The 25,954-nt window shown below is 41.4% G+C and overlaps 1 protein-coding gene across 3 annotated transcripts in view; it reads left to right on the top strand.

The window, feature by feature from the left end:
* pex7 (peroxisomal biogenesis factor 7) overlaps positions 1-25,954 on the top strand; it is an 83,540-nt gene that overhangs the window by 49,060 nt on the left and 8,526 nt on the right. For all 3 annotated transcript variants that reach the window (XM_049590183.1, XM_049590184.1, XM_049590185.1), the window contains exon 10: positions 13,123-13,222. In XM_049590183.1, coding sequence (XP_049446140.1) covers positions 13,123-13,222 — 100 coding nt within the window. The remainder of the gene's footprint in view (positions 1-13,122; positions 13,223-25,954) is intronic.

Consider the following 25,954-nt stretch of genomic DNA (forward strand, 5'->3'; position numbering starts at 1 on the left):
CTTCTCTTCTCGCATCTCATCCTTTCATCTCTCCCCTGTGACTTACAAGGGCGGATCTAAGATGCAGAATTTAAGAATTTAAACATGAGCACTTGATCCCATGTACACATTTTGATAAGCACTAAGAAGTAGGGTTAGGTCCTACAAATACCAGTAGGTTGTATTGAAGTGTACTGTTAAACAATGTTTTTTGTTAAGGTTTGAGGACTTTCTGCTAAATTTTAAAACAGCTTTTGAATTACTCCACTAAAACCTGCTGAAATGAAGCTTTTGATTATTTGGGTTATTACATGTGAAGGTGTATTAAGTCTTAAATCTGAGCGCCTTCATCCACCTATTGGTGTGTTTGGCCCGTTACACCTTCCACTGTGTAAACACAGACTGCTCCCACACACCTGCTTCTGTCTGCTTTCCTGTGTGCTGTAACATGTACAAATACTGAGCTAATCCACCTGCACACACAAAGACCAACACATGAATGCACATGCAATACACTCAAATGAAAATACACTCTTGTATAGCCACATGCACATGTACACACAGAGTTCTATTAATCCTTTTTCATGCCTCATTTCCGCTCCCCACCCACCTCATCCTCTTTCCGCTGCTTATTTAGTCGTAGTCTTGACAGTCTCAGCTTGGAGCCGAGTGTCCTGAATGCTCAGTTCTTCTTATTAGTTTCTATAATTTACTATTTGATTCAACAATGTTGCTCAAGAATTTCTGTGTTTTAAATGTCAGAGCAGTTGGCAGTGTTTTTTCAGGAAAACCAACACTCAGAGAGTACGGACATCTCTGCAGTGACTGCACAATCCACTTAAATTTATTCCAATCCTAAAAACTGAAACATCTTTTTTTAAAAATTTTTGTGAAGATATTCATGCTCCCATGAGGATAAAACCTAATTACATTGGTGTCCCTCTGACATTTCATGGAGTGCCAAATTTTTGTCAGCCCACAAATATGTGACGTTTATACAATTCATACGTATCATATCAGCATTTCCAAAGTGACTTAGTATATGAGCTGACTTTGTCATCTGGAGGTGGAGGGGATGATGGATGGTGTGACACCTAGAGGAGACACACTTTTCAAGACCATTAAACAGCAAAACCAGTTGTTTTTTAGCAACCCGTCATTACATTTCCAGTGGATTTTTAGTCATCAGACATGGGTGTTTTTCAGTGATCCATCTCTTTGTTTCCTGCTGGGATAGTGCCACGAAAAGCAGTTGTTTTTAACAGACATCACTGCATTTCCTGCCAAGATCGTGCCATGAAAAGCAGTTGTTTTTTACTGTGACATCACTGAGTTTCTAGCCAAGATAGTGCCACGAAAAGGGGTTGTCTTTTACCAAGACAGCCCTGCATTTCCAGCTGCAATAATGCCTTGATAGGTGGTTGTTTTTTACTAAGACATTACTACGTTTTCAGTTGGAATAGTGCCACGAAAAGCAGTTGTTTTTTTTACTGAGATATCACTGACTTTCCAGCCTGGATAGATACACAAAAAGTGTTTTTGTTTTTTTTCTTAACTGAGACATTGCTGAATTTCCAGCCGTGATGAAGCCACAAAAAGTGGTTGATTTTTACTGACAAATTGCCAGTTTCCAGCCACAGTAGTGCCATGAAAAGCAGGTGTATTTTAATGAGACACTAGGGCATTTCCAACAGAGGTTGTGGCACCAAAACTGAGTATTTAAGCCAAAACATGATTTTTTTTCCTCATCTTAACCAAGTGGTTTTTGGGTCTAAACCTAACCACACATTCACAGCTTTGTTGAAAAATAAAGAAACGTAAAAGTTTAATGTATCCGTTAGACTTGCACCAATTACAATTTTTTGGGCCAATACCGATTTACAGAGTGTTTGGATGGCCGATTCCGATTTCTTTTTTTTTTCAAACCGCTTTACAGCACACAAGATATTGCAGTATTTTCTATCTTTCCTTTATTAGAACATTTTAACCAAGATACAACCAGCTCTTCAATAATCATCTCAAACAAACAAACAAAAACAGTGACACAGGTGAAGAAACATATTCCTTTTTGCTCAAATATAACTTCAGGTACAGTATTAAAATAAATAAGTAAAAAAGGCATACATAAATAAAAACGTAGATTAATAAAATAATAATTCTTGGTGTATAACATTTGTGGGTAATTTCTTGAATAGACAAAAAAGTAAAAATATCTCCTGTGGAAAATTCACAGAGGGCTTCAAAATGCTCCACCAGTAAGTGCGCAGACACGTGCCTCGTCAGTTTCAAGCGGCACAGTGCAGCAGTGAGAACTCTGCAGTTCAGTTTAACACGGACAATTAACAACTTTCTCCTTCTCTCTTTTGATGTGTGTGCGTGTCCATGTTTAACTTCCTAACATCGCTCGTCTAGTATCCGTGACATAATAATGGATCCATGACTAAAGTATAGTTTGTGTTTTGCATCAATCATCAATTGTTAGCATGCTAACACATTACATTAAGATGGTGACAATGGTAAAGTACACCTGCTTAACATCAGTGTATTAGCATTTCAAGTTTTAGCATGTTAGCATGCTGATGTTGGCCTACAGCTAAGCACGTGCTCACAGATCTGCTACAATGGCTGTTGACGATATCTGGATCCAGATCTGCATCATCATTTGAGCCTATCTTGAATGTTTCCTGTGATCTAAGTCAATTGTTTTTACTGTCCTTTGATGGTGTCCGGTGGACAGTGGGCTCCAGATCGAAAAACATTCAGTAAGTCAGTTTGAAAGGCAGTGACAAACGACGTACAGTATTTTGTTAACTTTGGAGGACTTGTTGTGTCGTCACTTCTGTGCTATCATTTTCTTTTTTGTCCCCTTTGTGATGACAGAGTGAGTTTTTCCAGCCTCTCTTTGTTTCCCATTTTTGTGGAGGAATAATATCCATAAATGTGGTCATTGCTTCTCTGTGGAAACACCACACGCTCAACACACAGTCAAAATTACTGTTTAGTATGAAACCAAGACTCTGAGTTCACGTTTTCCTTTTTTTAACCGCAGGTTAGACGTCTCATGTTTGTTTTAGATAACATGCTCTGTGCTCGTGTGCCTCACACCAGTCTGTGTCACTCTTAACATTAATTTCCTGTTTAAATTAAAAGCATCATTTACATTGACTCATGGGAGGATCGGATTTACATTTCCACCTCGCTTCCTGTTGTCGTCTCTCACTTTTCTTTTGTATCTTCAGTTTTGTCCTCATGTCCCCTCCTTCTCTTTCCCTCTGTGTCCTCGGTGACTTAATGATTTTCATAGTAATAGTGAGACGCACACACAGAGCTGACAGGTGAATGAACGGTTCCACAGAATGAAATACAATAGAAGCTAAATAATTACCTACCCTGGAAACTGCGGACAAAAGACAGCGTGAGCCTCGCTTTATACAAATAACATGGTGTGTTTGTCTAACAGTCATCTGGTCTTACCCACACACACGTACACACATATGAACGTCGTCTAAACCTATAATCTGAATCACAGTCTGACACTTGGGTTTGTAGAACAGTAGAACAGTAAGTCACAAGACAGATCCGACGTCCTCTCCCACACAGTTTATAAAAAGGCTGATGTTCTTTTTATCAACCAGAGTTTGTTGATTGTCTCGACGTGATGTTGCGATTTAAGTTGTTTTTTTTTTTGGCTCTGATTCCTTTTATATAGGATATAATGAGTCTGAGTCCATACTTAAATTTATACAGCAGCTGAAATTTTCAACGCCGATTTAATGTGTATGTGGTCCATTGAAATAACAGCTGAAGCCCACAGAATTTGATGCACAAGCTAAAACACTGAAGGACCTCGTTCAAAACTATTAAGCTGATCAGTTTAAATTAAATTATTATTATTATTATTAATGAAAGTGGCGAGACATCCTCATGCACTGGTCGATTTTAAGATCTGGGGCTATTTTGCTTCCATAACAAGTCTTCTTTCAGACTTGTGGAAAGATAAATGCCCAAAATACACACTTAGATGTTGAATCAAGCTCAGATTTCCCTTCTGGAAATGTATGCTAAAAATGCAGATTTAATTAGATATGCCTTATTTGCACATTCAAACCTGAAATTTTAGACAACTAGTAATACAATAAATAATTATCTTAATGTAAGTAATCAACTCAAGAGGTTTGATGGTGATATCTGATAGCTAAACTTTTTACCCTAGTGTCTAATATTTTGTCTAAAAACGTATGGTATGTTATAGCACATATCTTTAAAGGCTGTTTTCTCAAAATATACCACATTTTCCAGTTTTATTCCCGTCTATATTCTGAAGGTGTTTACAACGGGTTTGTTCATATATCATTCATCATTTATAGAACATTTATTCCTAAAAACTTGGCAAAAATTGTTTTGTTTTTTTAATGGCAGATTTTATGGAGTTATAAAAAGAGACATTAAAATTTCCCTCTGTAAAAACCTTTGACTCGAATATGTCAGCAAAATGAAAAAAATTATTTTTAACCTGTCTTTATTCAATGTTCAGATCTTTGTTCTGAACATGTATGCAAATTAGTGCATATTTATTTGAATAATATCTCATTTGTTTGCCAAAACATAAAATTTCAGAAACTTACAATACAAAAATTTTTTTAATGGAAGTAAACACCTCAAGTCAAGTTTAATGTTGAAATTTATTAGTTAAAATTTACCATAGTGTCTATTATAATATTGAATAATATTTTGGCTTAAATGTATGAACTTTTACAAAACATATCTTTAAAGGCTGTTTTCTCATAATAAGGTAGCACTTACAAACACCAAATTTTCCAGTTTTATTCCTGTCTACAATTCTGAAAGTTTTTACAGAGGGGTTTATTCATGTATCATCCATAGCCTAAATTATAGACCATTTTATTTCTAAAAACATAGTGAAAATGGTTATTTAATTTAAAAAAAAAGCCTCATTTGTATATTTAAGCATAAACTTTAAGAAATAATTAATACAAAAAATAATTCTCATAAGTAATCAACTCTGAAAGTTTAATATTGATATTTATTAGTTAAAATTTTTACCCTAGTGTCTAATCTTTTGTCTGAAAACATTTGTCTAAAAACAACACATATCTTTTAAAGGCTGTTTTCTCAAAATTAGTTTTTTTTCTCTCAAACTCTGAGCTATAAATATCCACCAGTAGCACTTACATACACCAGACTTTCAAGTTTTACTCTATATTCCCAAGGTAGTTACAGAGGGTTGGTTCATGTATCATTCACAGCCTGACATACAGAACATTTAATCCCTAAAAACATGGGAAAATTGATTTTTATTTATGAAATGATAAAAACTGATGTCCAAAATTCCCTCTGTAAATACATTTGACTCCAAAAACATGAGGAAGAGAGAAATAAGTCAGAGCTATCTCAACTTCAGTTGGAGTTCAGACTGGCGCTGCTGTGCCCAAATGATTTTTCACATTCACAGTCTGATTTCCACTCACAGCGATGTGCTCACGCTGTCGGCTGTAGGAGAGCAGCACTGAAACATGAAGAGGCTGTGGGCAAAATACAGAACCGTAAAGAAACAGAAGAATACAGTAAAGGAGAGATTATGTCCTGCTTTATTTAAGTTGTTTTCACAAGAGGCTGTGAGATGAAACTAAGGATTGTGAGATCATATCCAGCATACGAAACAGTGCTACTTTAACTTGTAATTCCACTCCTGCTGCTGTGTGTTTTTTAAAATATATTCAGATCTAAAAAGCCGCCTCACTTCAGTCGGCAGTAAATCATTGTTGTTGCTCATTTTATGACGCCAATCAGGACTATAGTGGCTCTTAGCTGCAGGATCATTACTCCTGTTCCTAATGCACTGAATGGGAGTGCTGTGACAGAAATGCATTCATTTCAGTTGAGATTTTTTTATTGCTGCTGCACTTCATTATGTGGATGACGTATTGCTCTGCACTATGGCTGATGAATGTGTTGGACTTTTACTTCCTGCACATATTTGTGAATGAGTAAGCAAAGAACCCATTCACTGTGGTCATGCATACTCAGGTATTAGAATAACACAGAATAGAGACATACGTTAATGTGTTTTCTTACAGCTTAAGGCCACAGTGTACTTCAAACAAAGGACTTGTTGGGTCATCTAACAGCGTCTGAAACCATCTTTCTAGGACTGGAGATAAACTTGCTAAAGTGTTTGCATGCACATGATGGTTGCCTTGTGCATCTTGTGTCCATTTGGAGTGTTTGTTGGGGTATGTCCTTAGAAAGCCACAAAGTACTTGATAAACCCATAGCGTCAACAACCAACACACCCAGGGTACCTTGCACATCATATCCTGACATGGAAAGTCAATGACTAAACGTCGATATGTGACGAAGTTGGAGTGAGAATGTGTTGGCTAACCTGGCTTGAACTGGTTTTCCGACTTGTTCTGGAACGTGATCAAAGTGTGACGTCATTCCCAGCTCCAACCTCTGACTTCCAAAGTAAGTGGAACACAGCATAAAGCTCTGTTAAGACCATCTATATCTCAAAAAGAAAGTCTGGAAAAAGAACTACAGATGATCGATTTTGCCAGATTCATATCGACCAATCAACAAACATGTAGATGATAACTCACTTCCTCTCCAAACTACCAAAGACTGACAACTCAAGGTCCACTTTGCAACTTTTACTTGAGCTTTCGACTTCATCTCAGTCTAAAGCAAATGTGACTTGATCACTGTAAAAAGTTCCACATGTAGGTTAAGTGATAACTTCATCGACGTAAGGAAGACTGAGAGATGCAGCGGAATACCCTGGAAAATGTTTGGACCTTGAGGGGGTTTTTTTGTCACGCAACTGTTTCTAAAGTCGTGACTGAGTTATGACTTTACATATAAAATGAAGCAGAATTTTGATTCTATCGGATAGTTTTACCATATTTCCAGTACAGGTGTAACCTGGAAATCCAGATGCCCCGCCCCTAGCAAATTCGAATTTGCACTGCATGTGAATCTGGCCCCCGACGAGCAGAGCCTGTTGGACTCTGTGCAGGCGTAACATGATGAGGACAGCGCTGCGCCGCAGGAGTCGAAAAGTAAACAGCCAAGATGGCAGCTGCCAAAGGACTGCGGCCATTCAATTTAGCTTTGGAAGAAACACTAAGCCAACTACACTTATCTTTTTTCTTGAGAGAGGAACATAAGACTGCCCTAGAAGCCTTCGCTTCCAGGAAGGATGTTTTTGCTGTTTTGCTGACAGGATACGGCAAAAGCATAATATATCAGTTAGCCCCACTGGTCGGCAAACAATTGGGGCTTAGTGCAATGAATACGTCACCTTGTTTTTTGCTCTGATTGGCTATCGTGCTATCCAATTGACCTATGGCTAAGTCCCGCCCTTAAACGCGATGAGGTATCCAAGGTATCCTGAGAGGCTGGGTGTCGAGGTGTATTTTTTACAATTTAAACCACATCTCAACCGAAAAAAGTGTCTCCTTTGGATAAAGTTGTGTGGTAACGTTAGACCACAACATCAGCTCAACGTGAATAAGATTAACAATGATGTCTACATCTGTTCTAAGGTAAGTCAACATTGTGTTTGAGGCAACATATTGTCACTTTGCTGGAAAGAAATATAAAGTTATCTTTAACATCTCTAGCTAACGTTAGCTAAAGTTAGCCTAATGTTAGCTCCTAGCTGCGTTGTTCATCATGTCACCTTGTTTGCTGGGAGTTCATTAGCCTATTTTGTTCTAGTTTTGTACTTTGGTGATGGTACATCATTGTTAGCTGTTGTCCAAAGGGCTCTAGTTAAGCTAACGTTAACTTCTGGAGCTTAGCTTCATTAACTTATCTGTAATGGCAGAGATAACAAAGGTTGGCAAACGTTATGCTGAATGATTCAGTGTAAATACTGTAGCACCAAACTAACGGAGAGACACTCTTGGTAAAGATGGTAAAAAGGCCGTTATCCTTTTCTCATATTCTGAGCCAAAAACCTTAACTTCAGTGGCACTTTAACTTGTTGTCTTTGATGGTGACGGCAACAAGATGCGGTTCACAAGCGTACACTGTGACCTGTAAATTTTGGCTTGTAATTTAAGCTTTTCATCGACCTTCTCAACAATAAAATGATGAATATATCCCTCCAATGCGTAGTTTAGGCCCTTTTGGTTACTTCTCAATGACATCTGATCGTTATGTCCCCAAAAATCATCAATTGCCTCCTGTGAAATGCCGTGTACTGTGACACCTGCCATAGCGCCGGTCACTGAATGTTGATGGTTTGTCCGAGTGAGTGGAGGGGGGCGTGGCTTAGCCATAGGTCAATTGCGTGTGGCGGCATTTAATATTCCTCAGTTAGTGCCGTTCCTTGGGTAGGAAGGGTGTATCGTGAGGGCCAGACTCAAAATCTTTCTAGATTTGAGTCTGGATTTCCAGGCTAGAACAGCTGCAGAGTTTTTCCAAAAGAAAAATGGAGGCAAAGATCAGTAACAGCCCAGACAAGGTTACATCAATCAATCAATTTTATTTATAAAGCCCAATATCACAAATCACAATTTGCCTCACAGGGCATCTGACTCGTCTGGTGTATGAAGAGTTCATGATGATGTCACAGGGAAAATACACCTGTCAATTACCAGATGTACAGCCGAGAGAAGAGAGAAGGCGTTACCTGCTACTGAATCCTGTCAAGATTTCTTCTCATGCAACAACAGGTCTTCCCCATGGGGATAAATGAAGTTTAATCATGTCTAAGTGCTGCTGTATTTTGCTGCACTGAAGCCCAGTTTCTCTCTAAAGTATCTTCATACTGATCGGCCAACTTCTCTTTAAACTCCCTGATTATTTCTTCAGCAGTTTGAGTTTTCGATCAGTGCCAGAGTCGGGGAACAAACTCACTCCGCTCATTAGGAATGAATGTAAACCAGTCTGTACTGCAGTATTGATTAACACACACACACACACACACACACACACACACACACACAAACACAAACAGATGTACATGTACACACAGGGAAAGCGAGTGTGAGCAGTGATTTACACTAACAAGTCACTCAATATGTAATATCTCTCAATACCTGACTGTCCCCAGACACCCATCATTCATCGTGTGTGTGTGTGTGTGTGTGTGTGTGTTGCAGCTCCAGTATTAATACAGGCCTAATGGAGCCCAATGGGAGCTGCAGTGTTCCCTCTGAAAATGATTTAATTACATTTGCAAAGTGGATGAGTCTGGAGGGAGTGTTTGCTGCGTCAGGGCTTTGGCACACACACACACACACACACACGCACACACACCCACACACACACACACACACCACTCTGTCAAGACCAGGAAGAGGCACAGTCTTTCAATTAGTCTGATTGGCCGCTGCTGCCTGACGTCTGGAGGCAGTGTTTTATTGGCTCTGTGTTTCTTTTCACCTCTCATCTCTCTCAGTCTCCTGCTCTCCTCTTTCTCTTTTACTTCTTACTTATCTTTATTTTTCTTAATTTCACTCTGTAGATTGCTTCCTTTTTACATCCATCCCTATTAGTGTCTTTTAAAGCCTTCCTCTCTCTGCATATCTCTTACTCATCTTCCTCCTCTCTTTACTGAATTAAATCATGCATAACTATATGATGTGATAGAGGTCTGATCAGGTGTGTGCTTCCTCTCCACACACAGTCACTCAGCTATCAGACCTCCACACACATCTGGTTTCTCGGCCTGATGTATTTCGACATTTTTCTTTCTATGGAAACAACACTTAGGGCTCTAGTATCGCAGACCGGGTGAGGCGGGGGCGCAGCGCACCTGCGCTTCGCCAACTGGGTGTGGCCAGGCGGATTTTGCAAGTTTGGCACACTATGCGTGCTGGCGCAGCTACTCCTCTTTCCCACCTCCGTCCCTCCTACCTGCGCAAGTCAGAAAGAGGGAGGAGAGAAGGCGTGGAGTGGGTTTTACACACATCACACCAATCAAATGAGCCCCTCTCCTCGCCCTTAAATGTGCTGCGCGAAAGCGTAATGAGTTTACTCAATTCGCCATGGCAGAAGAGAGCAGCAGCATCAGACAGCCAAACTTCTCCCAGGAGGAAACTGATGTTTTGGACCGGGAGGTCCAAGCTCGCAGTGTCCGAATATACGGAACTGCGAGCAGACCTCCACAGGCTGATGATGCAAAGGTAGCCTGGGAGGAGGTCACCACAATTGTAAATCAATGTTGCGTTTCTCTCGTGCATGCGCGTTCTCTCTCGCAGTCTCACTCTGTTTCTTTTCTTTTGGCTTTTCTAAGATGACAGATGCTGAATATATACTCCCTATCTGATGCTGTGGCTGTTTGTGGTTGGCTGAGAGGGATGTGAAGTCATTAGTTTGCAGCTGTGCTAATCAAATCAGGTTGGGTTTCCATTACGTGTGCCAAACGTGCCAAACGGTGCCAATCCCCTTTGATCTGACATCAGATGTGACGGGACAGTCGATATAGAGATACATTTATGTGCTGATTGCAGATAGTTACATTGAATAGTGGTTCTTTGGGTATTTAATGCATTGTTAATGTGCCTGATATTCTGGAAACCTGCCTGTGAGGTTTTGGTGACGTGTGCGCACTGTCCGCCGGTCAGCCTAACTTCAGCTTACACCGGCTGTGCTCCGCCTGCGCTGACAGTAGACCTGGTTTCAGCTGGTGAGCTTTTAGCGCACCTTCGGCGAAGCCTTTTGGCACTAAACTGTCACTGCGCCAAGCTGCATCTGTCAACACCTCCCCCTGCTGTGCCGCCACACCCATCTCAGCGCACCTCGGTCTGTCAAACTACCAAAGTGAGCGCGCCTCGGGTTGCACTGCTCGAAACTAGCTCTGCGCGGGATTGGCCACCCTGTGCCACCCTGCGCTGCGTGGGGAAACAAGAACCCTTTATGTCTAAGTGAGAGGGTGAGCTGTTCGTTGCACCAAAATATGAATAATACTGCGACAAAATGACCATTACTAGAATTAGAATTTTTTCCATGGGTGCACAAAAAAAGTCATCATCACAATCTAAAAGGTTCTTCCTCTTGCCAACATGAAAGTTCACAGAAAACTTTAATTCAGTCTCTGTATTAGACCAAGAGATGTTTTTGTGTAAATGTGCTTATAGTGTAGCAGTTTGGGTTTCAAATAGGAGTCTGAAATAAGTTGTCATTGTCTGGGGAGCATGAATGTGCTCCGTAAATTGGATTGAAAAGGTCAAGGAGTTCATATATTTATATATAAAAATAAAAACATTAAGGATTTATCCAGATACTTGTCATGAAGAACGTTTCGGCCCACTGAAAAAAAAATTGACCTGCTGTGACATTTGATGAAAGGCTGAGGGTTCACCAAAATCAATAGCCTTGATCCTCTGGGGACCAAGAATGTCAAGTGTCATAGAAATCCAGTCAGTAGACATGTATCATTGTGTCACTGATGTATGAAAAGACCCCTTACCGTCAGGCCCAAAGGGAATCAGCAGATTTTTAAAATTGTTTTTAGAGTTTAGAGTTCTGCATAATATTTATTTTCTTTTTTTGCTCATAATGCAATAGACAGTATTTATTTATGAACCTAAAATGAACTCAAGCAGCTTAATGAACTGCTCAGTAGATTTTAGTAGAAACTTTGAATCACAAATTTAATTTAATCATGTATGCTTCAAGAAAATATTTAAACGTTTTGAGGAAAAGTCAATCAACAAACTGTGGGACACATAGCCGTTAAAATGGAAGGTTCAGTATGGAGCAGTTAGAACAAACATTCATTTGCCAATCTATTAACAGTCTGTTAGCAGTCAAACATTTCTTCTCACTACACCGTTAACTTTGATTTTAATACTAACTGAATACAACACACGGCTGTCACACCTTTGCACAAGGAGATGGGGGAGACAGTGACAACATTATGACTTTTACAAGCAGTATCTATATTCTGAAAATCTGCATGGGCCTGTTGACCATGCACCAGTGCAGAAAAAAGTCAGAAAGGTACCAGGATCTTTGGATGTATTTCCTTTGCACAATCAAATATCCGTCCCAGATGGTAGATGGTAGTCTGACCAATAGTCAAAGAGACATCATGCTCTGGATAAACTGTGAAATGACCAGAAAAACAGACTGAGCACACCTCTGTGTTCTTTGTCCTCTTTGCTGGTAGAGCAATCAATTCAATTCAATCAATTTTATTTATAAAGCCCAATATCACAAATCACAATTTGATATGAGTTAATCTGAGGGACAGTGAAGCACAAAGGCTCCGGAGAAGAAGCCGAGTTAGTGACATCCAGAATGCCCGAGTTAGCAAGATGCAGTAACAGGACATGAGAGAGAGAGACAAGGAGAGAAGGTGCCCGGTGTATTATAGGGGGTCCTCCGGCAGACTAGGCCTAAGTCAGCCTAACTAGGGGCTGGTACAGGGCAAGCCTGAGCCAGCCCTAACCATAAGCTTTATCAAAGAGGAAAGTCTCAAGTCTAGTCTTAAATGTGGAGACGGTGTCTGCCTCCCGGACTGTAACAGGAAGATGATGAGCAAAACTAATGTAAATTTTTCTCTGCTACTTCACAGTTATTGTCTTTATTTTAAAACTGTTTTAATTAGAAGCTGGGCGATCGGTTTAAAAATACTATTATGATATTTTTAGTGGGAATCGTAGCAACGATACAGTAGTATCCCAATACTTGTGTGACATATCATGTTTGTGAATCTTGTGTGTTATGTGTGTGTGTTTGAGAGTGCTACAGGAGATAGTGAGAGAATGGAAACACTGACAGGTGTTTCATACTGGTGACTTAAAAAAACAATGTGACAATTAATACTCAACGTTTGCAATACAGTCATATAGAGTGTATTCATAGATATATTCAACATACATACATACATACATAAAGTATATTTGACATATCGCCCACCCCTACTTCTTTTCAGTTTTTTCGTGGGGTCTATTGGCATGTAAAATAATCTGTGATAATTTCTCATTTTCAGAAACTCAAAACTATGAAATGTCAAAATTTTCTATTCAAAGGTTTATTTTACATTTTACCTACATTTTAAGGATCTTGACTTTTTACTGTTTAATCTTTTAGAAAGCTGTTGGTGTAATGTAAGTCATATGTCATATGTGTCATATGAGTCGTGTGTGTGTGTCTTTGTAGGTTCTGGGACTACAGTAGGAACCAGCCTCTTCTGGACACTGTGGAACATCACTCAGAGTTTGTCTGCGGACTAGACTTCAACCTGCATATCCCCAACCAGGTAACACACACACACTTCTTCTTCTTCTTTTACTCAAACAGTTAATTTTTCAGTATCACCTGAGGTTGACCTTATCTAAAGTTCACATAAACATTGCAGAGACATCGTTCTGAAACCTACCACCTGTGCTTAACCCTGTGATGACTGGAGCTTTGTTGTTGCAGCTCCTGCTTTGGTTTCCTGCAACAAAGTGGACTCAGGTCAGGGCCAGGAGTAGTACAGTGATACTTATGGATCGCTGTCTTTAGGAAGGTGCAAAACTTGTTGTATTGGACTGTTGTGGTGAAGACGCTGCTGATACTAGAGGTGCAATTACACTCCACCAGAGGAAGGGAAATGGTTTTAAAAAGGAGGTCTGCACCGTCGCAACGTGTAGTTTAATTTCTGGCGAGGTACATGCCAGGCTACAGTGTAGGGTACCCAGTTACACAGATCCTATGCCGTAGGTACAGCATTGATTAAAGGCATTAGTATAAACTTTAACATCCTATAAGCTAGTTCTTTTCTAGCATAACCCGACCTTAAAAGCAACGCTCTTGATTTTTTCAGACGATTATTGTTCGCATAAATAAAACATGGATATAAGCAAATGAAACAAGCTTCCTTCTCAGGATGTTTTGGCTCACTCTCAGGGACGTGGAGAAGAGTTCACATATTTGGGGGAAATAAACCTGCTGAGATGGTCCTTCTTGTGAAGGAACCACAGATCTGTTAAGAGACCTGTAAAAACAAAGGTCAGTCATTTTTTATATGTAGGCTCAAGGAGGACTGCACAGTCAGAAAACAGTGGTATTTATTTCTATTAATTCATGAATTTCCTGCCGACTGTTGCTCTGTATGCCCAAAGTAAAACCGGAACCGAGCTCACAGAGAGATGGATGACTGGTTTACAACGAGAGTTAGCCTTAAGACTGTGTATTTCTATCATATTCTGAATTTGCATCTTTGATAGTAATAAATAATTATTATACAAAAAGAAAATTTGCAGTGTTTGCATTTCCCCGAGTTGTGTTCCAGATTTAGGAGTTTATCTTTCTTTCTTTTCTCACCTCTTTGTCCTCCCGTCAAGTCTGTGGGTGACCACTGAGTCACCGTGTCTACATCTGGTTCTCTATCTGTTTGTGAGTGTTCGCGGTAGTTCTGGAAAATGGGGCCATCCATCAAAGTGTCTGCACATGAGCAGGCCGAGGTTAACCCACACAGTCACACACAGTCACACACAGTAACGCAGGGCTGTCTGGCAGCTGTGCGTCGGGGTTGAGAAGCAGTGAGTTGAAAAGGCCACTCGCGTCTAATCCAGTTTTTTTAGCTAATTTGGAAAGGCGGTGTCTGAGATCAGCCTGATGTCAGCGGATAAATGCGTGGGAAACAGTGACAAAAAACAAAAAACATTCTGGGATGGGCACTGTGATTTGGGAAATGAGTGTTAAAGACTCCTCTGTGACCTGAGGTTATCACCCGGCCGTTACTACATCAGTTTGAAACTCTTCAAGGAAAGTTTAGCTTTCTTAGAACGGCTTTAAAAATGCCTCCAGCCTTTATAATGTGATATATTTTCATGTGTCCATGTACTCACATAGAAAAAGAGTGGCTTTGCATGTTTTAGCCCATTAACTACAAATGATGCATAACACCACTGCTCACCATTTTCCAAAGCGTACCATTAAGGTTGAGATTGATTTCCCACCTTCAGGGTGGATATCGGATTCACTTCATTTCAGTAACACTGTGAAAATCAACCAGCAGAGCCAGGTTTGAAAACTTTTCCACGAGACGCCAACACCCAATGATGTGAGTCGACTCAGTGGTGTTGTGAAGAAGGTTTTGAGTCACAAATAATAAAACATCAGCTTTTGGGCACTGTGAATATAAACTCTAGATCTGAGGGCAGTTTCTGGACCCAAGTGTGTGACGGACGGACTGAACAATCGAAGTGACCATCTGTTGCTTCTGCTTGAGTGGTTCAACCTTTAAGGCAACAAAATATTTAGCTGAGCTATCTCAATCAAGTCTCTGCAGGTTGAATTTTGTGGCATCTGTGTTTCTTCCTGAAATGAATCCACACGTTGGACTGTTTCTTTTTCCCCGCCATGACTTCTTCTTGTTGCAAGTTTCCAGCAGTTTAGACACATGAGTTTGATGTCATTGTTTTCCAATGTGCAAATGTCGGAAAAAATATGCGCGCATCAATAAAAGGAATTGATAAGCTCAGAGGCGCATGATTCCAATGGATTGAACAATTGGGAACCGGTTCTTGATACCCAGCCCTGATCACTTTGCTCCAGGCAACAAGCCAAAACGTCTGGGAATCACTGTTTCAGTCGATGAGCTAAAACTTGTAAAATCCCTGATGTGATCCTTTAAATTTTAGTCTATGCAGCATGTGAATTCTTATCTAGGACACAGTCTTTAATGCTTTTTACCTCAGACAAAACCTGCCTCACAGATTACTGCAGCTTGTCCTTGAGAAATGTACAAATCAGTCGGATGTGGAGCTGTCCCTGGTTCTGAAGCTGCTGCTCTGACAGTGGATGAGTCTGAGGATATACATCCGCTGAAAATAGTCCCCAACATTTGCACTGTTTCCTCGTGTTTGTTTGATAAAAACTTCACTGAGCAGCTGTTTTAGGAAATTAGTGTCTTTTTATGCCTCCACGTTAGTACAGCTGTGGGAGTGGGCAGTATGTTTTGGGGTTGTCCATCCATCCATCCATCCATCCATCCATCCTATCCTTGTGAACACAATATCTCAAGAACAACTCAACAATTAAGTGATTAGTTTTTGGTGTTCATAGGTCAAAGGTCAAGGTCACTGTGACCTTTTCCGTCTCATTTTTGTCAACGTAATATCTGAAAAACACCTCAGAGGAATTTCTTCATATTTGCACTAAAGTTGAATCTTGAGGATGACTGTTGTGGAAGTTCTCTGCTGCTGGTGAAGAATGAAGAAAGAGCCCTCTGCCTGCCGACAAGGTTTTTTACTTTCTTTGCAAAGAAAAGGTCAATCAACACACGAGCGGTCAGAATGAAGAAAGACCTCGAGCAGGGGAAGGCCTAAACATTTATACCTGAGGAACGCCTCTTAAGGTGTGATTTACACTCTTTTGTCTGCTGCAGGTATTGGTACCGACCCCCTAGGGTGTGTTTCACACCTGGGGTATTCTGCAGGGTTTTGTATCCAGGTGGGAGGTTAAGATTCTAGACATCACAATTTCAAACACAAAAGGACCTGGTATCTTGGTGAGAAAGCGGGAGGGGGGGCATCTCAAGTGGTTGAAAACAGAAAGAAATTGAAATTACAATTACAATGACCTGGTAAGATTTTGATTGTCAAAGGTCAAGGTCGCTGTGACCTTGCCTCCATCTCATTCTCGTGAAAGCAGTATCTCAAGGACAGCTTGAGGGACTTTCTTCAAATTTGGCTCAAATGTCCACTTGGACTCGATGAACGCATTACTTTTTGGTGGTCAAAGGTCAGGGTCATTGTGACCTTGTCTGTCTCATTTTTGTGAATATGGTGTCTTAAGAATTTGGTACAAGTGGTCACTTGGATTCAACAATGAACTGATTGGGTTTCGGTGGTCAAATGTCAGAGTGACCTTGCATCTGTCTCATTCTCATGAACACAATATCTCAAGAGCACCTCGAGGGAATTTCTTCAAATTTGGCACAAACATTCACTTGGACTACAGAATAATTTGATTCAAATTTTGTGGTGAAAGGTCAAGGTCAGCGCAACCTTACATAATATGTTTGTGGCTATAACTCAAGACGTCATATGCTAATGATGACAAAATTTCACACAAATGTCTAGCAGGATAAAATATTGATGTGATGACATTTTATATCCGGAAGGTCAAAGGTCAGCTTGACTGTGACATCGTCATGTTTTAACGTCATATCTCAGGAACGGAAGGGGAGACATTTGGTCAGATACTGAATTGTTGACTCTAATCTTGAAACTGTGCTGATTGTATAGATCTTCTGAAACTATTTATTTCTGTATTCGGAGATTTATCTCTTCTGTAGGACTCAATGGGCGTGGAGCTGAGAGCCACAGAAGCTTTTACAGGTGCTGTTAGTCTTTTTATGGAATTCATTGACAACAACAAAAATATATCTCAGATTGCTTTTGCTGTAGAGTTGCCTTCACATTATCCTCTCCGCCTCCACTTTACACTTTCACTTCACAGCTTTATTTCCTCAACACGCACCTTTTATCACGAGTTCTCACACAGAACCAATAATAGCTCACTGGAAAATCCGGGTGAGGACTTTTCCAGGACGCAGATAATGACGAGGTGGAAGTGCGTACGTGATAATGCCTCATGGGCCGGGGGGTTGAAACCAAGACGTCACAGTAAACAGTCCGTATCCCACGGCAACCAGTCACAGGCTGTGAAGCTGTCCCAATTGCAGAGTTCCCCTTTCCAGTCTGACAGACAGTGTTCGGGCTGCATGTACATGTTTGTGTCGACAAGAGAGATGCAGTAATGAGCTGTATTGTTCCTGTTGTTTGAGAATACGTGTGTGTGTGTGTGTGTGTGTGTGTGGGAAGAGGCAACAGCAGTAATGAGCTGTATTGTTCGTTATGTTGTTATCAGACATGTCATTACAGAGAAGCAGGCTGTTTAACACACACACACACACACACACTTACAAACAGCTGTGACAGTGTTAAGGACCTTACAGTGACCTCACACACCAGATCTCTCCGCTGTTTTCAGTGTTTCTGTCCTACATTGTGTCGTCCCCCCAACCCTCTCCATCTTTGATTTTCTCTGTTTCTCACTGGCTCATTTTTGCCACCTCTTCGATGTACATATTTTTTTCTATATACCGTCTTTTCTCAAGATATTCCCAGTGATATTGTGAATAAGAAGAATGTAATAATTAATAGTAATGTAGATGGAATAATTGTTTGTTTGTAGGCCTGTCATGATAATTACAATATTGATTTACACAACATATGTATATGACCTTGATCATCTTGCTGACCTCAGTGTTGCCCATTGCGTTGTAATATGTGTTAACAGCATGGTTCTCCCTGACCATTATAATGTTGTGACTAAAACAATTTGCGTGAGTGACTTCCATGTAAAGACGTAATTAGACATGAACTCCCATCGGGCAGTGTGATGGATGTGAGAGACACGACGCAAATGAATCAAAATTCGCAAATTTTGCGGCACAAATTAAGCAAGTAGCGCAATTTCGCCTCACACGCTTACTCGAGAGAGTTGGAAAATCTGAACTTCAGTGACCAATTTGCGCCGCAATAGCCATTCAGCAATAAGGTCCTCCGATGACGTGTGTCGCTGAGGGTGTACTGGCGGAAGTTCATTCATCAGTTCAGAGATTTCAAGTGAGTGTGACACGAGTCAACACAAAATATTCTAGAGTTCAAATTTGTTCGGTGTGAACACAACATAGGAGTGTAGCACAGTGATTCTCCATTTGGATTCTTGGTGAAAGTCAGGCACTGCTGGGCCTTCTTGACCAGATGGGAGGTGTTTAGGATTTAGGTCAGGTTCTTGGACAGAGGTATGGAACCAGTCTGTTGGTTAATGTGCGTAGGATTCTGAGTCTGCCTGAGGGTAGGGTGGAAAACAGGTGGTGTCCAGGATGTGAGGGGTCCCTCCTGATGAGGTTAAGGAGAGGTGAGCTGATGATCCACTGAGCTGTTTTTATTATCCACCGTAAGTCCTTTCTGTCTGCAGCGGTGCAGCAAGAGTACCAGACTGTACAGCAGTAAGTCAGGACACTCTCAGTGGAGCAGGGGTGGAAATTGATCAAAGAGGTGTTTAGGGTGTCTGTTGAACCTCAGGGCCTTTGGGAAAAACAGATGCTGGTGGGCCTTTTTGACCAGACGGGAGGTGTTTAGGATTCAGGTCAGGTTCTTGGATATGTGGACTTTCAGGAACTTGAAACTGGCCACCCACCTCCTCCCCACTGATGCGTAATCCAGTGTTATGTGTTTTGTTTGGGTTTTTTTTCGAAGGTCAATGATGATTTCTTTTATTTTTTACAACACCATGAATTGACATTTTGTTCCCTCAACAAAAAAGCATGTGGTTATGTTAAGCACACACACACACACACACACACACACACACACATACACACACACTCGTGGTTGGGTTTAGGAAAAAAGAACAGGGTTAAACTTTACATTCAAACAGGAAGTGAACACTGGCCTCCCTGTTGAAAGTCAGTAGTTGTTGAACCCATCCACCAAACCAAACTTTTTGCTCCCATAACTTATGTCGTTGTCTGGCCATGGTTCCCTCTGACACCGCAGTATCATGCCAACATGAAAGGACAGGTTTTTTTTCCGTCAGTGTCTGACACTGGAGGTCACTACCCAAGCGCTGCTGTGTGACACCTTCCGAATGAGACCGGCTTACGTTGTATACCCATTACATCAGTGGCATAAAATAGTCTCAAACTGGCTATGATATTGTTTACTGTAAGTATTTCTGAGTGGATATATCGTCCAACAAAAGCAGTAATTATGATAGGCTTAATTGTTTGTTTGTTTGTTGATTTTTTTTACACTATAACTACTTTTACTCTGTTGTACTCCCCGTAATTCTTCAGATTTTTCAGTTCAGCACATACGAACAAACGCATAATTGTAGAGTTAAAATATTAATGATCACATCTGGTCCTCAGAAGTCACGGTGCAGTGACTCTCCAGTTCATGGTGTGTGTGTGTGTGTGTGTGTGACATTGACAGCTGTGATCTACTGTTCCTTCCTCATCATTGCAATTGGCTGAGTCAGCTCTTTGTTCTCCATGGTGACCACTGACTGCAGCTCCCATGTCTCCATGTGGGTGGTTACACATGCACGTGCACGTGTGTGCCTGTGTCTTTTCATCCTCATCAGGACGACCCTTGACGCGTCTCTTGATTGAAAGCTTCTGCCCAACCTTTGTTTCTTGTACACAGGCGTGTAGGAGAAATTCTCCACTGACTGCAGTAGAGACAAACACTGTGCGGTGTCGTGTAAAAATGTTTAGAAATAGTTTTTCAGCCCTCAGACATTTTTCAGGTTAAATGGACCACAACAGGAAACAGTGAGAACAAATAAGCCTCACAAGGCCATCAACATTGAGACTGGCAGCTGTTATATCAGTAGAATTTACTATGCAATTTATTTGCAAGTGCAAATTAATTAATTTAGCCTATCTTAAGTCAAGCTAGAGTGGGGAAGCAATTTCTTTCTGTAACAACCACAATTTCATAAAATATACCAAAGTATCATCAGCATATGTGCTTATACCAGCTGCATCAGTGACACCAACCAAAGCATTTTTTAATTTCATTTATTATGCTTATTACAACTTATTTAATTTCACAGCTTTAGTTCTTTTTTTTTTAATAGGTAATTATCTCATCACATTCACCATGTTAATTTCTGAAATCTCTGAGACCATGGTGACATCACTTTGGAAGCACGAGCAGTCAGACGATCAGACTAAAGTGGGATTTACACTTGTGCGTTGAATACATACCGCACCCATGGCGTAGGCTCTGCATAGACACGTACCCTACGCTGTAGCCTAACATATACCACCCCAGAAATGTAACCACATGTCGCAGTGAAGCAGATTTCCTGTCTATTTTTGTAAGCTGAAAACAATTTTTCCATACAAATTCAACATGCTAAAATTATCAGCATAAGCCAATGACATTTTACATTGCATAAATTAGCCTAGCGGCTAGCAGAATTATTTTTTCTACTCGTGTGAAGACAGAATACATTACACACAGGACTTAAAATGCCATTGTGTGCTTTATTGTCAAAATTTCTTATGTGTGATATAGAAGTAAATAAAAGCTTTGTTTCAGTCAGGGGGTCTGCATCGCAGTGAGGGCCTGCGTCTGTGAAGTATAAATCCTGCCTGACCTATCAGACTTTGTTGTATTGATGTCATTGCGTTCTCAGGTCTATGGATCATAAGAAAAAGAAGATTATTAGTAATTATTCAGTGCTGGGATGACGTGAAGTGAAAATTTTAATTAAAATCGCTTGAAGCCTCAGTGTGTAAAAGTGGTGAGTAACAGTGACATCAGTGGTCAGATTCTAGATTGCAGCGCTCACTCGTGCTCACTCACTCACCCCTCCCGTCGGGTAAGTGGCGGTGGCCTCGTAGGAAAAAAAGTCTTGTGAAGACAGTAGAGTTTTTTGAGTTTTTCAGGAGTATCTAGCGATGAGGTGAATATTTATTTAGGAATCTATACCATTTTACGATATGTTATCGCTTACCAGTGAGATATGTGTGAGATACATGTTAGGAGTGTTTTATTTCTAATTGTTTTGGTAACACGAGCATTAGCACAGTAATGCTAAAATAACACGTTTTATGTTTCACGGCACAGTGCGGCAAATATAGGTTGCTACGATTATAATATATGCATTTCCAGAGTGTTCTTCCACAGGAGATGAGGGAGAGGGAGAGGGAGAGAAGGAAGACCAGGAGAGGAAGGGGGCGAGGGCGTACAGGCGGTGCAGGAACGGCCAGGCGAAGAGGTGTGTCTATTGACCCAGAGGGAAGAGGAGGAGGAGAGGGTGGCAGCCTTCGCAGCAGCGCGAGAGGAATCAACAGATTAGGCTGTAGGCTAGGCTAACCATTTAGCTGTAGCTCTGGGATAATGTTAGCCAAGGCTAGGATAATGTTAGCACTTAAACCTAGCCGTCACTCGAACTTAGACGAGAGGGAAAAGTAGTTGCAAATATGAAGCCAAAATGATTTTAAAATATCAGATTGAATTACCTGTCTAGCAGAAAGCAGGCAACCTCCGCATCCTTCGTGAAGCCTTCTCCTTCAGGAGTTCTTTCCACCTGGAATAAGCAACGCCGATATTCACTCGCGTTTTGTCCCATCCTCGCTTATCTGATCTTTTTCTTTTATTTGGTGGCGTGGTTTCCCTCTTACGGGGCAAAACATATGTGTGGTCCTCCATTTAAAGTGCGACAGAATCATAAAAGTACAAAGCAGGTTCACGCAGAAGCGCCCCGGATTGATCTTCACCTTAACCGTCTCCAGTGACAGCAAGTTCTAGGCAAACGCGAAAGGCGAAGCGGATATATCCCTTTCGGCCACTGTATTCAAATATGGCAATGCAAGAAGGCAGCCTCCAGCAGACCGCGCCCTGCCTGTGTTTATATAGAGAAATCATTCTAAGCCTTTGAGAAAGCTTCCCTTTGTATGTGAATTGCATTACACTTTAGCAAATATATATTTATGAAAGCAATAGTTGATATTTGCTAATAAACAATCACGTAAATTACACATTGTAACTTTAAATTGCAAACATTATTCCTTTCAAATCAGCCCAACTTGAATGTAATGTAACTTTGGAAAATGTAATCAGCAGTTCTCAGCAATGCTCTTAAGAGCTTGAGTCAGAGGACATGGAAGGCCATCCACAGTTCTTTAGTGGCAGTATACTAATATTCCATCCATCCATTCGGGGCCGGGTCGCGGGGTCAGCGGGCTGAGCAAAGTACTCCAGACTTTCCTCTCCCCAGTGATGCTTTCCAGCTCCTCCTGGAGGATCCCTGGGCATTCTCAGGCCAGATGAGATGTATCATTTCTCCAGCATGTTCTGGGTTTGCCCTGGAGCCTCCCACCAGTTGGACATGCCTGAAAAACCTCTAACAGGAGGCGCCCAGGAGGATCCTGATCAGATACCCGAGCCACCACAACTGACCCCTTATGACATGAAGGAGCAGCGACTCTACTCTGAGTTCTCTCCTGATGTTTGAGCTCCTCATCCTTTTTCTGGGGCTAAGCCCAGCCAGACTATGGAGGAAGCTCATTTTGGCCACTTGTATCTGTGGTCACTACGCAGAGCTCATGACCATAGGTGAGGGTTGGGACACAGATTGACCAGTACACCGAAAGCCTCGCCTTCTGGCTCAGCTCCCTTTTCAGTGAACCATGGCCTCAGACTTGCCCCAGTGCCTGCTGGAGGTCACAGTGTGATGAAGCCAACAGAGTCACATCATCTGCAAAATTCAGAGATGCAATTCTGAGGTCTCCAAACCCGACCAGATCCCCCCCCCACCCCCCCGCCCCCGCTGTGCCTCGACATAAAATATTACAGAATGTTTGTGAATCATTGCAGGTGTGGCGAACGTAAAGCTGAGATGCAGTTAAAGACTTTTAGGGAAATGTTGTGCTGCATTAGCATTTTGTTGAAAGAACTTAAAATGAACTTTCCATAAACACGTCTGCCTGGTTCAGTAATCCTGACATCAGGCTAATCTGCTGCACACTCAGCGATGCCACACTATCCATCCCACTGAGCGATATCTAACTCCTCTTCTACTGCTTTCGTCTTTCCTTTATTGTCTCTACTCTCACCACCACTCCATCCTTTCTTTCCTCACATTCTTGTTCTTCCCTCCAGACTCTGTCTGCTCCTGTGCTTTAATTTCCTCCTCTGATATCAGTGCTGACATGTTCTTATCTCCTCTCTTCTTCTTCTCATCACTCCTTGCCCTGATCACTTACTCTTTCCTTTTCTCTCACACACTTCCTCCCCGGTGTGGTCTCTGGTCTTATCCAGGCGTAGCCACATGTGCCTGATGGATCACCGTCCTTAAGGCACTGCTGGCCAAACACACACACACACACACACACACACACACACACACACACACACACACACAAACGTACTTACACACAATCCGGCATACAGGACCTTTGCTTTTTTGGTGTGTGTGTGTGTGTGAGGGAGAGATAGGATGAGGTGATAGATCATACAGGAATGCAGGATGACAACCATTTGCAGGACTGAAGGTTGGTACATTTATAAATGTTGTTTCTTATAACTGCCACAGTTACATTTGTACTGGTGTGCTGATACGTGATTCTGTCCGCGGTACAGTACGACTGCAAATGGCAGCACAGGATGTTTTTGTGGTATTTGTGGTACCAATACGAAGCATTAACACCCTCTTTATGTTTATTACTGTCAACAAATCCCATAAAAACACCCACAATATGATGTCAGTCTCTAAATACTTGACAATTTTTAGATACACTTTTTGCACAAAAATACCAATTTATCTCTGATTCCAGCTTTTCAAATGTAATTTGCTGCATTTTTCTCCTATTTCAACACGTTTTTCAGTTTTGGACTTAAAAAAAAAATGAGTTGTTTTGTTTGGACAGAGCAAGATTTGGACAACAACATGGACTCTTGGAAATCATGACGGACCTTTTGCACTATTTTATGACTTTACAGACAAAAACAGTTAATTGATTAATCAAGTTCATGATCAACCCAATCACTAGAATAAATGTTGGCATTGTATGTTTCTGCAAACCATGGAAACATTACATTTGTATGTTATTATGTAGCAGAGATGCTAAAACTTTACCTTTCAACAGTGCAGTGGTTAATGTGTGGATAGGTTTAGGCACAAAAAAGAAAAATGATGTGATGTGGAGGAGCAGCGGCTCCCGGATGTCCGAGCTCCTCACCCGATCTCTAAGGCTGAGCCCAGCCACCCTGCGGAGGACACTCATTTCGGCCGCTTGTGCTCGCGATCTCGTTCTTTCGGTCACTACCCAGAGCTCGTGACCATAGGTGAGGGTTGGAACGGTCACGCGAACCAGACTTGCACTCCTTCGGTAAAGGGACTGGATGGCCCTTAGCAAGGGGCCACCAACCCCATACTCCTGGAGCACCCCCTACAGGATGCCCCTGGGGACATGGTCGTAAGCCTTCTCCAAATCCACAAAACACATGTGGACTGATTGGGTGAACTCCCATGCCCCCTCCATGAAAGAGCTGGTCCAGGGTTCCACGTCCGGGATGAAAACCACCACCCTGGGCTGCCACTCCAGAGGCACTCCTCCTGATGTCCATGCAATGTTGCAGAGGCATGTCAGCCAGGACAGCCCTACAACATCCAGAGCCTTGAGATACCCAACACAACAGTGTCACGGTGAAAAACAACCACTTCCTGTAGCACTATCCCGGCTGGAAATGCCGCAGTGGCTAGGTAAGAAGCAACTGCTTTTGGAGGTGCTATCCCGGCAGGAAATGTAACTATCTCACATTAAATAACAACCGTTTTTCGTCGCACTATCCTCGATGGAAGCAGAGTGATGGGTTGCTAAAAAACACTGATGTTTGGTGGCTAAATAGTTGCTGGAAACAGCAATGACTTACCAAAATAAAAACAAATGTTGTCGTTTGTTGGTCTTAAACTGTGGTCTGCAGCTTGGCAGGCATGTCGGCTAGGTGTCACATTATCCACCATCCCCTCCACCTCCCAATGACAAAATCAGCTCATATACTGCGTCACTTTAGAAACACTGATATGATACGTACGAAACGTACAAATGTAACGAACCAATGGTTTACAGAAGTGTACAGTGACAGCAGGTAATTGGTAGTTGCTGTATGTGGTACTGCACATTATTTGTGAGTTGTGATTTTAAAGCATTAAAATGAATCTGTTTACTACCTGAGCACATGACGACCCCTTCTTCACTTTGTCACTGGTGAAGTGTCATAAAGCCGTCACCCAAAGCCTTGTTACCATGACAGTTTAAAAGTGATAACAAGTGTATTGTGCTGTATGACAGCTGTGTGCCTCTCCCCTGAGAGGACATAACTGCTACAAGCTTATTAGTGTTTTAATTATTGTTCCTTTATTCATCTTTTTTCTCTCTATTAGAAATTTTTAAAAGACCTTTTAGAAG

This window comes from Epinephelus fuscoguttatus, linkage group LG11, assembly GCF_011397635.1.
Source record: "Epinephelus fuscoguttatus linkage group LG11, E.fuscoguttatus.final_Chr_v1".
NCBI lineage: Eukaryota > Metazoa > Chordata > Actinopteri > Perciformes > Serranidae > Epinephelus > Epinephelus fuscoguttatus.